Genomic DNA, 13997 nt, shown 5'->3' on the forward strand with positions numbered 1-13997 from the left:
CCTAATGTTGAATGTGTCAAATTAAAAGCATATCATGGCCTTGGAGCACCTGGGTGACTCAGTTGGTTAAGCGTCCAACTTTGGCTCAGGTCATAATCTCACCATTTGTGGCTTCAAGCCCTGCGTTGGGCTCTATGCTGACAGCTGGAGCCTGGAGCCTGCTTTGGATTCTGTGTCTCCCTCTCTCTCTGCCCCTTCCCCACTTGCACTCTGTCTCTCTCTCTCTCAAAACAAAAACAAAAACAAAACATATCATCGTCTTTTGGAAGCATCTCTGTGTTATTTTTCACTCTTTTCAGCTGTGAACCCTTTGTTGCACAAAAGCTCTGAAAGTGTCAGTCAGAACCAGAAAAGAATGAAGTATATTTCATATTTTGGGTTTGGGAAATCTGATTGTTTCTCTTGGAACAGATTGTTCATTATAACAGTGTCTGTAATAAATGGAGTGCACTGCCGAGATGGATGGAAATGAAATTAATTTGGCTCAGATGTGATCTTTGTTTTGCTTATGAGAATTTGAAACATCCTTACAGAGTTTCAAATTTCCATGCAATTTAGAAATAAAAGAGATTTCAAAATGTGTCTGTCTCCCTTGCCAGTGGCCATCGATACCTTACTGTGGCCCCGTGGAACAAAACAGCAAATGTGAACAACTATGTATGAAATTAGTGTGTGAACAGACCTTATCAGAATTCCTGTTTAAAAGATACATTTTACCAATAAAAATATAATGTATGATAATGTACTTTTTCTTGTAGGTTGCCTATCAGATTGGTAACTATGAGTTGGCTAAGAAGGTTTTCTCACCAGTTTGGGATTATTTTGTTGCTTCACCACATCATGATGAACAATCTGTTATTTGCTTAAGCAATATAATGACTATTACACAGAGAAGGTAATTAGAAATATTCTTTTAAAATATTAATTTGCTTATTGAAAAATATGGATGTTGTATACAAAGCCTATAATTCATTTTCAATTTCATGTTAAGATAGTCAATGTAAAACTATTTTTAATAGGTGTTGTAATAAGCATACACATCCCAAGTTCTTGAGTCCTTGTTAGAAACTTCTTTGGTAGAATAAGAAAAAGCACAGGAGACATTTAGATGCATTCTGAAGTTAAGGTAATGAGGGCTATAGAAAAAAAAATACCAACTACTAATCAAGATAACGTCAGTTATACTGTAAAACACAAATATGCTTTGGGGACTTTTATAACAGAGAGCGGTCAGGTTGGGGTTAATAGTTATGGTGTGATGGGTGGACTATTAGGTTTAAAAGACTTTTTCTTTGCTTGAAGAAGCTCCCAGGATGAGACCATCAGGAACTGCAAATAGGTTGGTATAGGTCATATAAAACCACAGGCCATCCTTTGCTTTATAGTTGCTTTTTTCTTAAAAGAGCAAAGATTAAGAGCAGCCTCAGAAATGAGCATTGGTGTGATTTTAGGCTGTCTCAACAACAAGTTCAAAAACAACAATCTCCTTTACCTACTTGTTAATAATACCTGAAATTCCTTTCCTAAGAAGACAAAACCCTTTATTCATCAGTTAAAGACAGTGACCTTAAATGCACATGCTGGTGGAGGCAAGGCATTGATAGTGCTTATTCACATAAAAGTAGAATTCCATTCAATGAAACAACTGTAGACTTAGCATTTACCATGTACAAGGATGCTAGGTGTTGTGTAGGATGGATTTGAGAGGCATTTCAGAAGAGGAAGAGACGGGGCTTGGAAGGTTTTATGTGATGTGGGGACAAGAGAATGGAAGTAGTGAAGCTTACTGGGATTGCCGTTGTTACCTGACTGGCAGACCTATGATGGGTATTAGGGGAATGAGAGAGGTGGGATAAGTCTTTGGAGGAGATAATGAATTCGACAGGAAATATTTTGAGTTTAGTTTTCCAACAGGTTGCCTTTGTGGATATGAGATGCCCAGCAGGTAGTTGAATATTTAGTGCTGACACTCAGGAGAGAGGTCAAGGCTAGAGATAGATTGAGAAATTGTCCATGAGGTCATCATTGAAATTTTGACAATGAGAGCTATCTCCCAGGGACTAACTGTTTAGCAGAAAAGATAGAAGCTGGAATTAAATGCTGGGCATTACTTACGTTTAAGAGGCTGAAGCAGGAAATGGAACCAAGGAAGGATACTGAAAATAGTTTGTGCTCGTCTCAGCCTACCAGTAATCAGTGTTGTATCTGAACCAGCCTTTATGGTTCTTATTATGATTGTGAGGCACCCTTCAGCAATAAACATCCAGAAAGTTTGAAAAAAAAATAGAGGTTTATTACTTACAGGATCTGGAAATTACATGGCATACTTGGGGCCCCACAGCAAGTTCATAGGTGAAGAGAGAGAGCCAGCATGGGCCTGGGGTTCGGCTTTTATTGAGGTCCAGGGTGGGTGCCTAGGGTTTCATGGGCTCACTCTTTGTTGTTGAATTTAAAAAGTAAGAGTGGGAATTTAAAACAAGGGAAGAGAAAAAACAGTGGCCCAAATTGTCATTTATCAAAATCCACTAAGATTTCTAAAACAGAGGAGCCTCAGTAAGGGAGGTGGGCCTGGCTCTTTAGCTAGTTGTGTGACTGGCAATGTATTTATTCGAGATAGCCATCTTTGAAGTAAATGCCTCTTTGAAGTGGATGCTTTGGCAATCAAAGCTTAAGGCAGACCCTTACATTACAAAAATAAATACATTAAGAAAACCCAACTGTCAGAACTTTTTTGACAAAAAGGAACAGTCCAGGAGGTGAAACTCTGGAAAAGTACATTGCCAAGGAAAGTGAGAATATCACCCGGGAGGACTGGTCAGCAGTGTTAAATGCTAGTGCAAGGTCAGGCAGAGGAGTTGTTCAAAAAGAAATGCTACGGAGAAGTTGGATAGAATAAAAACTAGGAGGAAGCTTTCCCCCCTATATTTTGAGAGAGAGAGAGAGAGAGCGAGCGAGCTGGGGAGAGGGGCAGAGGGAAATAGAGAATCTTAAACAGGCTTCATGCTCAGCGACACAGGGCTCAATCCTACAACCCTGGGATCATGAACTGAGCCAAAATCAAGAGTCAGATGTTGAACCAACTGAGCTGCCCGGGTGCCCCAAGAGGTGACTTTTAGAATTGGCAATTAGGAGGCCGTTGATGAGTTCAAGAGAGCTAGTTTTGTGGTGTGATGGGCCAGAAACCTTTTGCAGTTGGGTAAGAAGTAAATGGAAATGGAGAATTGTAATTAGCTAAGGTCACTGATGTGAAGTTGGTGTAAAGAGAAGAGGACAATGGCAGAACAATGAGGGGGAAGGCAGGCTTAAGGAAAACATTTTGAAGAGTGGAGGAAGCGGAGACAGTGCAGGGGGAGAAACAAACAAATTCACACGATAATGACATCATGGTGGTAGAGCCTGGAGGGTATAGGAGCTCATGGGGTGGAGAACAGAGGGTTTAGAACATCTGCTCTCAGGAATATGAACAAGGAGACATTAAGGATAACCAGAGGTTATCAGAGGTTACCAGAAAAATTGGCCAGTGACGTCTATGCAAGGTCAGGCACACTGATTATGGCATAAAATAAGGGGTGTAAAATCTAAAGTGTTAGAGAGGTCTGAGCTGGATAGGGAAGGAGACAGAACCAGGAGAAGGCAATAGCCTGGACGCATTGCACATGTCATGTGGACAAAGAAAGAGTTCAGTGTGGGTTGCAGGAACGGAAGAACTAAAATTCTCCTAGCAAATATAATTTCAGCATTTAACATGGTGGTAAAACAGATCATCTTCAAGTATGAATTACTGATGTCAGATCCTTTCCTGTTTTTTAGAGATAGAGGGTGGGGAGGGTGGAGGGACCTGAAACTTAGAAGGGAGGGTTCGTCACCAAGTAAGGCTGAGAACAAGGAAGGGAATATTGGAAACAAAGTCGAAGACTGCAGATTTCACAGTTTTGCCAATGTTTGGCACTGTTGACTGCAATTTAGGAAAGATAATTAGAAATAATCTAAGAGTTATTAAGACTCTGCCTCCTTGCTTCCTTTTCTCTCTGCCTCAATCTTTCTCCTTTCCTCTTTACCCATGGCTGATTTTGCTATAAATGACCCTTATTTTCAGAAACTTTATTAACTGAAATATTATGCTTCTGAAGATCTATAGTGATTTAATTATATTGATAGAAAAGAAGTTTACATAATAGAACCAGAAAATTTTGCCAATATTTATTTTTATTTGTCTCTGATATATGTCAGCACCTTAGTTTTCTTAGCTGTGAACTTGTTGTTAAACATAGTCTTTAATTTTAAACAGCTGTATGAGAGAAGTTGTTCCACAAATTTTTGCTGTTATTGTGTAGATATTAAGAACCTATCAATCTAAAAATGCATGTTTACATGATCATTTTATGTTTATGCCTGTGACAGCATTTACTTCCTTTTGCAGATTACATTCAGATATTTTGGCAGAGACTTCTTCAATCCTCTTATACCTTTTTCTTAGAAATATTTTTGTAACAAGTGACATTAAAATTAAAGAAGAAAATCTTTTCTGTGATAATATTAAAGGCAATGAGATTTTCCCCTCTCAACAAGTAAGTGAATTAAAGGGACTGAAAATGTGCCAATTTCCCTTTATTTGTTTCTTGATGTTTCAAGTTCATGTTCTTTCGGGATTGTGTATCCTGATTTGTGGATAGACTGAGAGATCATTTTATGATTGTGCAGGTTTATTTGATATTCCAAATAGGTTTCATAGGCCCGAGTTCATATATATTTTTCTTCTTTTCAATTGATCTTTTTTGTCTCTGTAAAAGTAGTATAAATTTCAAATATTCAAAAAATGATAAGGTATAAAGTGAAATCTATTGTAATTTTATTGCTCCTAAAAATACTATGAGTTTGTTTTCTCTGTTTTTTTTATGATATCTGATTTATAAAAATATGCATAGGCAAATTATTATTTAAAAAAATTTTTTTACAAAAGTGCCTTCACAATCTACTTGCTATTCCATAATTTGCCTACTTAACATTTTTAATAATTTATCTTATACATGTTTTCATGCAGGTACATATCAATTTACCAAATTCTTATTTTTTAAGTTCTTTTTTAAAAAAATTTTTTTAATGTTTATTTATTTTTGAGAGAGAGAGAGAGAGACAGAGTGCGAGCTGGAGAGGGGCAGAGAGAGAGGGAGACACAGAATCCGAATCAGGCTCCAGGCTCTGAGCTGTCAGCACAGAGCCTGATGTGGGGCTCGAACCCACAAACTGTGAGATCACAACCTGAGCCGAAGTCAGACGCTTAACCGACTGAGCCAGCCAGGCACCCCTTATTTTTTTAAGTTCTTAGTTTATTAATCCTTTCATGAAAAATCTGCACAATCACCACAGATAAAGTCACTGTGGAACCTTCATTCCTTCTGTTGTCCAATCTCTGGCTCACTTGTTGCTTGCACCCAACCTTGGCTTCTGCAGTTCCCCTGACTTCTTCATTCTGTTCTTATGGTCCTTTCCCTGTTTTCTGGAGGTCTGTTTCTTCTCATACAGGCCATGTCTTGCAAGTCTATGCCTGGGTTCATTTTTCTGTGCATCATCCAAGGAACAATAAATTATGCTTAAGCCAGTTGTCTCGCCACCACCAAAATGGGTTCTGAATCCAAATACAAAGATAGCATCTGGTGTGATCTTGTCCACTTTGGCTTGTTTTTCCTGAATTTCTATCTCAGGTACTGTTGCCTTTCTGGGGTGAAGAACATCAATGACCCTTTGTTTCCATACCAAATTCTTTTTAATTTTAATATTGCATTCCTGTACAGAGGCAGGAATGTAACCCATATTCTACTGATGGATTCTCAGGGTGGTTATCAGCATTGCTGTGTGTACCTTTGCAATCTTATAATGCTCTTGCTTTTAATAACAATCCTTTGCTATTTTTTCCATTCTAGATTGAGTGTCACTCTTTGTCCCTCTCCCTCTTTCCTTCTTTACTCACTTTAGCTACATAGAGGCTTTTCCCGTGTGTTTGTTTTTCACAGTTGCTTTTTCCTACCCTTGCATTTATTCATTAGTTAATCAACCAATAAATTGTTACATGAGACCATGCCAGTGTCTATGGATCCAAAAATGAAAAAAACATGACGCTTTTGTCCAGGGAAAGTTCATGGTCTTACAGAGCCCAAGCACTCATAACCATCATCCTGTTCTTTATGTGTTGCCTTTAGTTTCTTCTTTCAGCATCCAGTCTGAAAATGAAGTCAGGCTTTAAGTACTTCAATCAATGAATTCCAGAATGCTAGACTACCATTCTAGTAATATCTTACTCTATGGAAATTTCTCAATGCCAGTTTTCTGTGTATGTTATTTTATAGGTATATATAGAAAAATAATGAAATCTTCCTCCAGGAAAGGGAAAGGAAAAGTAAGATAAGATTCTTATTATTTTTAAGTAACATTTAATCACAAAAGCCTAACTTTCTATTTCACTACCATTTTTATTTAAGTAGCACAAGTATAATAGAAGATTAGTTTGGTCTATTGAAGATTCATCATTTTTTTTTCACAAATCCAGAAAGAAAATGGGACTGTTAATCAAGTGAGGGACAATATTACAGAGATATAATATTTTAATTATTATTTGTTATAATTTATGTTTTGAAAAAGCTAGATTTTTTCTAACATTAAAATATAGCCACGTTTTAATTTTACCAATTAAAAAAGATTAGTTCCTTTTTCATTACTAGTGGTATTTCTATTGTTTTACAAAATATTCTAAAGTTTAATTCTAAGATGGTATTATCCATATGTAGCATTATTGGGAAATTAGAGTTGTTCTTGAGTTTAGATTTTCTTCATACCAGCATTTCAACATACCAATGTGTTGTTAAACTGGCAGCATCACATTTCCTACCCTTTCTTCTCCTTAGAGGCACATTAATTAAGCACCTGATGTTCCTTTCCGGTAACAATACCTGTTTCTTTACAGATTGCTAGATTAATTGAATGTGAGAGAATATTAGTGGCATTGGACCTTAGCAACTACCTAAATGATTCCAGTTATGCCCTTCAAGCTGTGACTCAGTGTTATGGCCTCCTTGCTCCTATAATCTACCACAATGTTGTTTTGGTACCTGTTGTACAGGTAAGCATATTCACCCCACCCCCTTAAAAATAAGGATATTTTTTACAAAGGCAATTCAACAATGCATTTTGGAAAATGAAAAGCAATGTATCTCTCATAACGTACAAATAGGTCAAAGACAAGTGTTATGAAATTTCATGAGTTAACTGAAAAACATTTTAATAATTTAAATTATATCTGGGCGAACAGACATAAGTAAAACATAAAGGCTCAAATGTGTTTCTCTGAAAACAGTCAGCCCCATTGCTGTCCATGTTTGAATACTGGCAATCTGTTTTTCTAGATTTTTTAAGTCATTTCAATTTGTATGCTTTTGTAATGTTAGAAGCAGCAATGCTTATTCTTAACATATTTTTAAAGCCATCATCTGGGGAAAAAATTGGCGAATGACCCAAGAAAAATTACTTGGGTGTCTTGGTGATGGAGAAACTGGAATTTATGGAAAAAGAATAAGGGAGAGCTGGGTGAAGGGTTATATTAGTTGTTTATTCTTCCTAACAAATCACCATAGTGAATCTATCTCATAGTTTCTGTGGGACAGGAGGCTGGAAATGGGTTGGTTGGGTCTTCTGCTTAGGGTCTCTTCAGGCTGAAATCAAGGTGTTGGCCAGAGCTGTGATCTCACCTGAGGCTCTGGAGCCTTTTCCAAGCTCACTGGTTGTTGAGAGAATTTATTTCCTTGTGCTTGTATGATAGGAGGTCCTTAGCTCCTGAAAGCTCACCGCCAGTTCCCTGCCACATGGTCTTCTCCATAACATGGCAGTCTGCTTCCTCAAGACCATCAGGAGAGTTCCTATAATATTCATGAAGTCTTATATAACATAATGTAGTCATGAGAGAGAAGATCTTATCACATTCACAGGTCCTACCCACATGTAAGGAGAAAGGATTATAACAGAGCTTGTACACCAGGGAGTCCACATCTTGTGGACTGTTTTAGAATCCTGCCTACCACAGGGAAGTAATGAGAGAGGTAAGGTTTTACTGCAGATACTTATAGAAAGTTTTCATCATCATCATTGTTGTCATCATTATCATCATCATCATCAACTCAGATTTTGAGAACCAAGAAGATGTGAGTGATCTCATGCAAAGCATAAAAATTTTTAATTCACCGTGGAGAAAACTAACCAGAGGACTTAAGTAATTTAACAAATATTTGCCTTGGAATGGCTATACTGGAACATAGACATGCTCCTTCTCCCGTATTCCCTTACGCTCAGCTGCTTGGGAGATCTGCTTCTAAAATCCAAAATCTCAACTCATAGTTGGCAGCCTTCCATGTCATTTGTAGATTGAATGTAAAGCAGTATTCTCAAGTGTGGAATATGCTTTCTTCCGAACCCAAAGGCATTGTCCTTTCTTCTTAGAGGTGAGAGATGCCAGATGTCAGACCTACTCTGGGGTAGGGAGTTTGTTTCAGCACACCCGAGATATTTCATTAATGTGGCAGTTTCCTGAATCTTCATCAGGTTTATTCCTACCCTCTGGAAGGCATGTATCCTATCAGGGTCTTTAATGTACTTGCCTTTTCTTGCTTTTTATGTCCAATTAACATTTTTGTAAGTGTTATTGATGTACTGGTCCCACGTTTTGTTTTGAGAAATGTCCAGAGTGTTCAGGTCCTTTCATAAAATATGTCAGAGGGTGGGAGAGTTACCATTGCCCTGGGGCAAGATGCTAAATATATACTTTTGTCTTCCCAGTATGAATGGGAACTTTTTCTGGTACTTCTTCCTCACAGGATAGAAAAGAAAATATTAGCCATGACAATGCATGGCTTTTACTGTCCTCTAGCAAGGATGCCACATTGGGGCCAGCAGCTGCAACTGGTGCTCAATTGGTTGAGTTCAAGATAATCCACTGTCATCCTGTAGCATCCCACTGGTTTAGAATGCCTTTAGCTATAGCTCAGAGAATAGGTTATAGCTCTGAGGAAAAGCCTTAAGAAAGGAATTTCTAGGGGTGCCTGGGTGGCTCAGTCGGTTGGGCATCCGACTTCGGCTTAGGTCGTGATCTCACAGTTCGTGGGTTTGAGCCCTGTGTCAGGCTCTGTGCTGACAGCTCGGAGCTTGGAGCCTGCTTCGGATTCTGTGGCTCCCTCTCTCTCTGCCCCTCCCCTGCTTGTGCTGTGTCTCTTTCTCTCTCTTTCAAAAATAAATAAACATTAAAAAAATAGTTTAAAAAAATAAATAAATGTAAAAAAATATTTTTTTAAAAGAAAGGAGTTTCTAATTAAATTGTATTATTTGGAATAGAAAAGTGAGTGAAACAGAGAGGAGATTCTAGAAATGGGCCTCAATATGTATGAGAATATAATATATGGCCAAATTGGCATTCCAATTCAGTCAGAAGAGAATGGATATTTTTGGTCAATGGTAGTGAACCATTTATTCATCTGATATGGATGGATATTCATCTGAAAGAAAATAGAGTTTGACACCTATATTGGACCATATATAAAAAGTCCAGATGTACTAAAGATTTAAATGTAAAATAAACACAAAACTCTTAGAAATAACAAGAAAGATAAGAAATATTGACTATATTTGTGGCAGCCTATGTGTGACAAAAGGGATCATGACAAAGATAGTAGAAAATTTATAGATTTGGAAAAAGTGTCCAACCCTGACAAGGATAAGTATATATAACAAAAAGTCTTACAAATTGACAATCACTTAGTAAAAGAATGGCCACAGGGCATGAATAGGCAGTTTACAGGAGAGCAAATCCAAGTGGCCAAGAAACATGAAAAGATGCTCAAACTCTGAATATCCCAAGAAATGTACATTAAATGACTAACGTAATACTGTTGACAGAATTGCAAAGATCTGTAACTCCTCTTCCTGGTCAGGGTGTGGGGCAAAGGCACTCTCATTCATTGATGGGGGACATGTGAATTGTTGTAGGCTTTGGAGTTTGGTAAAACAATCTTAATTGTCATTAAACTAAATCTAATTTTAATTAAAATTAAAAATAAATATACTTGACACAGCAACCCCTCTATTAGTAATTTATCCCATAGAATAAAATCCCCAGTTAGTAAGATGCTGCTCCTGGTTCTGGTCCTTGGTTCCCAGATCCATGTGTTCCACCTACTGGGGACATAGTGCCATGTAACTGTCATTGATTTAGAGTGTATACTTTGCCCTAGAAGATGGTGCTTCATCCTCACTAGGTACCATCAAAGCTGGTATCTCAGTTGCCACTCATATTGGCAACTGAGCATTTACAAGGGTGTTTATTATGGCCATTTGGGTGATAGCAAAAAAGCTGGAGACAGGGGCACATGGGTGGCTCAGTCAGTTAAGCGTCCGACTTTGGCTTGGGTCATGATCTCACAGTTCGTAGGTTCGAACTCCACATCAGACTCTGTGCTGAGAGCTCAGAGCCCGGAGCCTGCTTTGGATTCTGTCTCTCTTTCTCTCTCTGCCCCTCCTCCACTCACACTGTCTCTCTCTGTCTCTCAAAAATAAATTAACATTGAAAAAATTAAAAAAAAGAGCTAAAGACAAAGAGGCAGTGTAGTAGTAGGAGGATGGCCAGTATACCAGATTGTAAAACATCAGCTGTGAAAGAGTGCAACATGGAGATTCTGGAAATGGCTGAATAAATGATGGTTGTTCCACACTAAATCATATTGTGCAGCCATTGGCAATAATGAATTTGAGCTATACCTGTAGACTTGGAGTAATTTTTCATAAGACATGGATGAAGGAGAAATGCACAGTTCAAACAAGTGTTTATACATCCCATTTTGTAACATAACATTAACCTTCCCTCTATGTATGTTTATGTATTTAGATGTATGTATATGATTATAAGATCCTGGAGAAAACTACAAAATTACTGGGTTGCTAACATGATTTGGAGATATGGTATAGTAGGGTGGAGGCAGGTGATGATGGGGAGGAATTAAAGAAGCATTAAAAAATACTCATAGGTGTATAGTAACAATACTAACAATATTGTTAGAATGGTGGCTTGAAGCAATTAGTGTGCTCACAAAAGACCAATATCCATACGTTAATTTGTCCTTTGATAATCTGGATGACTAATAGATTGATGCAATCTCAGCTCTACTTTTCTGACAGTAATGTTGCTCAGAACAGGGCAACAGTATTGAAAACTAAACTTAATTGTCTAGCTCTTGACCAAATTCAGGATCATATAGTATGAAGTAAGGAGACTAGGAAGTAAATGCTGATATGGATAGATTTCTTGGGATATGAATGCTTGGTTTTAATTTTAAAAGAAACTATTATTTCAAGTACCTGGTATCACTTTATATTTAATATGGTACCTCCTTCTCTATATGTTTTTTTAAGGTCCTCCTAAGTGTGGGTGTGTTTTTAGTGTCTTGTATATGTAATATTCTGCCGATAATTTTTATGGCACTTGTCAAAATATGCTTTGGTTTGTAATTGCTGAATACTTATTTTATCCTCTATACTAGTTTTCAAGTTACTTTAGATGAGAGACTCATCTGAAATTGAATATATTAATTTTATCTCAGAGTACATTCTTTTATACATGAGAAACAATTCATTGATAATTATTGAAAATAATAAGACTTGATGGCTTAAAACTTGCGTGATTTGAATAGGACATTTTGTAATGGGTGAGGCTATTTGTCAACAGAAACTTTTCTGCTTCTATTTTTTAGATCTTGATAAAGTGTGTGGTGGTTTTGCAGGGACTACCAAACATTGTCCACTCAAAGAAACATTTTGCAAGTTTTGAAAGTGTACAGCACATGATAGCTTGCTGTGTCTTCTACATAACAAAGGTATTTATCTTATTCTTTGCCTCATATCATAAAACTTAGGAATAGCAATGATTTAGAAAGCTACTTTTAATTAACTTTTAAAAATACTTTAAAAAATAGTACCTACAAAGCATTTTAGCTCAAAAGTTGCCTGAGTGGGTCAGTTGGTAAAGCCTGGAGGGTGTCTCTTAGGCCAGGGGAAAGGGTGGAAAAGAGCACAATTTTATGGGACCTCATTCACCTTGGAAGCAAGAAAGAGCCAAGAAATCAGAGTCCAAGAGGTAGGCTTATTTATCTTCATTGCTTGGCTCAGAGGCCCACATTGTGTGTTTCTTCAAAGGCTTCAGTTGTCTCAATCCAGTGAAATTCTTCAAAGAAGGGCCTTATCTGTGTCTGCACATTTTATATAGTTTTCACAGGATTTTTGTGATTTGGTCAGGGATCTGGAAGAATACTGCATTGGTGGGCTGATTTGATCCATCACTTTAAGTTTGCTTCAGTGAGGGTCTTGAAACAGAGAGACTTTTACCTTTACCTTAGCAAAGAAGTCATGATTTGTTTTTCTGACCTCAGGAGCAGAACGTCATATTCTTTCCATCACCCACTGGTTTACCACTGCTGGAGACGCTTCTGTAATCTTGTTTGTGTAGATACTGAGGGAGGATAGTCATTAGCAGGAAGAGAAAAATAATAACTCACTTAAGAGGACTCAGAACTCCAAGGGGCAGGATAAACACCAGATTAATTGTGGTTTTTACTCTCACTATATTGGAAAAGACCAGAGGTAACTTGGAAAAAAAAAAAAAAAGAAAGAAAGAAAATCTTCAAGGTGGTGAAAAGCAATTAAATGGTCAAAAAAACCCACAACAACAACAAAAGATCTTTTATAACTGAACAAAAAAATATTTGATTAAAAAAATTGAACAGATGAAGATTGTGGTTACTGGTATTTCTTGAGTCAAATCCGGAAGCTCAAGAAATACCTGACCGCATAGAATGGAATTATGCAGAGATAAACTCAGAAGGCAGATCCAGAAGTCCTAACATGAAACAAAAGGAGTTCCGGAGGTAGAAAATTAAAAAATAGAGAATAGGCTCCCTAAGTCCCAGGCAGGATTAATGTAGGAGCATATTTGTTGACACTTGGTGGGGAGATTCTTGAAGTCCAGATATGAAGAACAATCGTAGTTTTGAGACCCGAAGAACAGGTTATTTGCAATGGAAAGACAATCCGTTAGCTTCAAACTTTTTTATCAGCAGCAGCAGAAGCTAAAATACCGGAGCAACATTTGTAGAATCCTGAGGGGAGAAGACCAAGGTCCAAAACTAATAGCCAGGAAAGATAGCATTCATTTTTATGGGCAAAATAAACATTTTCAGAAGTGCAGGCATTTAAAAAGTATTCTGCCCATGTACTTATCTGGGGAAAACACTTGAGGAGATACTCCATCAAATGACAAGTGGTTCAGAAGAGAAATCCCAAGAAAGGGAAAGACAAAAAGGGGAGGAAAAATGGGAGCAATGAATCTTGCAATATATGTATTATTAAAATTAAATAGGTAATAATGATATGATGTGGATTTTGTAATATAAATGCTAAGTAGGGATTCTTGAAATAGAAATGTTATCTTTGAAAGAAAAAACTTATTAGTAACCTAGAACTTAAAGTTTTATTTTGTTTGGGGTCAAGGAGAGGAGAGCAGGTAGAGATTCTTGGTGCATGTTGTGTGTTTTAAAAAAATACATATGGGGCGCCTGGGTGGCTTGGTCGGTTAAGCGTCCGACTTCGGCTCAGGTCATGATCTCACGGTCCGTGAGTTCGTGCCCCGCATCGGGCTCTGTGCTGACAGCTCAGAGCCTGGAGCCTGTTTCAGATTCTGTGTCTCCCTCTCTCTCTGACCCTCCCCCGTTCATGCTCTGTCTCTCTCTGTCTCAAAAATAAATAAACGTTAAAAAAAATTAAAAAAAAATACATATAGTATAAAAAATACATATACTATAAAATTATTAGTTTCTCTTAATAGACTATATATATTTAAAAATGACTCAGGAGGGGCGCCTGGGTGGCTCAGTGGGTTAAGTGTCTGACTCTTGATTTCAGTTCAGATCATGATC

At 37.5% G+C, this 13997-nt stretch overlaps 1 protein-coding gene across 6 annotated transcripts in view; it reads left to right on the top strand.

Moving 5' to 3' along the window:
• CFAP54 (cilia and flagella associated protein 54) overlaps positions 1-13997 on the top strand; it is a 295832-nt gene that overhangs the window by 102531 nt on the left and 179304 nt on the right. For all 6 annotated transcript variants that reach the window (XM_053226636.1, XM_015070493.3, XM_053226634.1 and 3 more), the window contains 4 exons: positions 759-895; positions 4421-4568; positions 6959-7114; positions 11781-11903. In XM_053226636.1, coding sequence (XP_053082611.1) covers positions 759-895; positions 4421-4568; positions 6959-7114; positions 11781-11903 — 564 coding nt within the window. The remainder of the gene's footprint in view (positions 1-758; positions 896-4420; positions 4569-6958; positions 7115-11780; positions 11904-13997) is intronic.

The sequence above is a fragment of the Acinonyx jubatus genome, chromosome B4, assembly GCF_027475565.1.
Source record: "Acinonyx jubatus isolate Ajub_Pintada_27869175 chromosome B4, VMU_Ajub_asm_v1.0, whole genome shotgun sequence".
Classification (NCBI taxonomy): Eukaryota; Metazoa; Chordata; class Mammalia; order Carnivora; family Felidae; genus Acinonyx; species Acinonyx jubatus.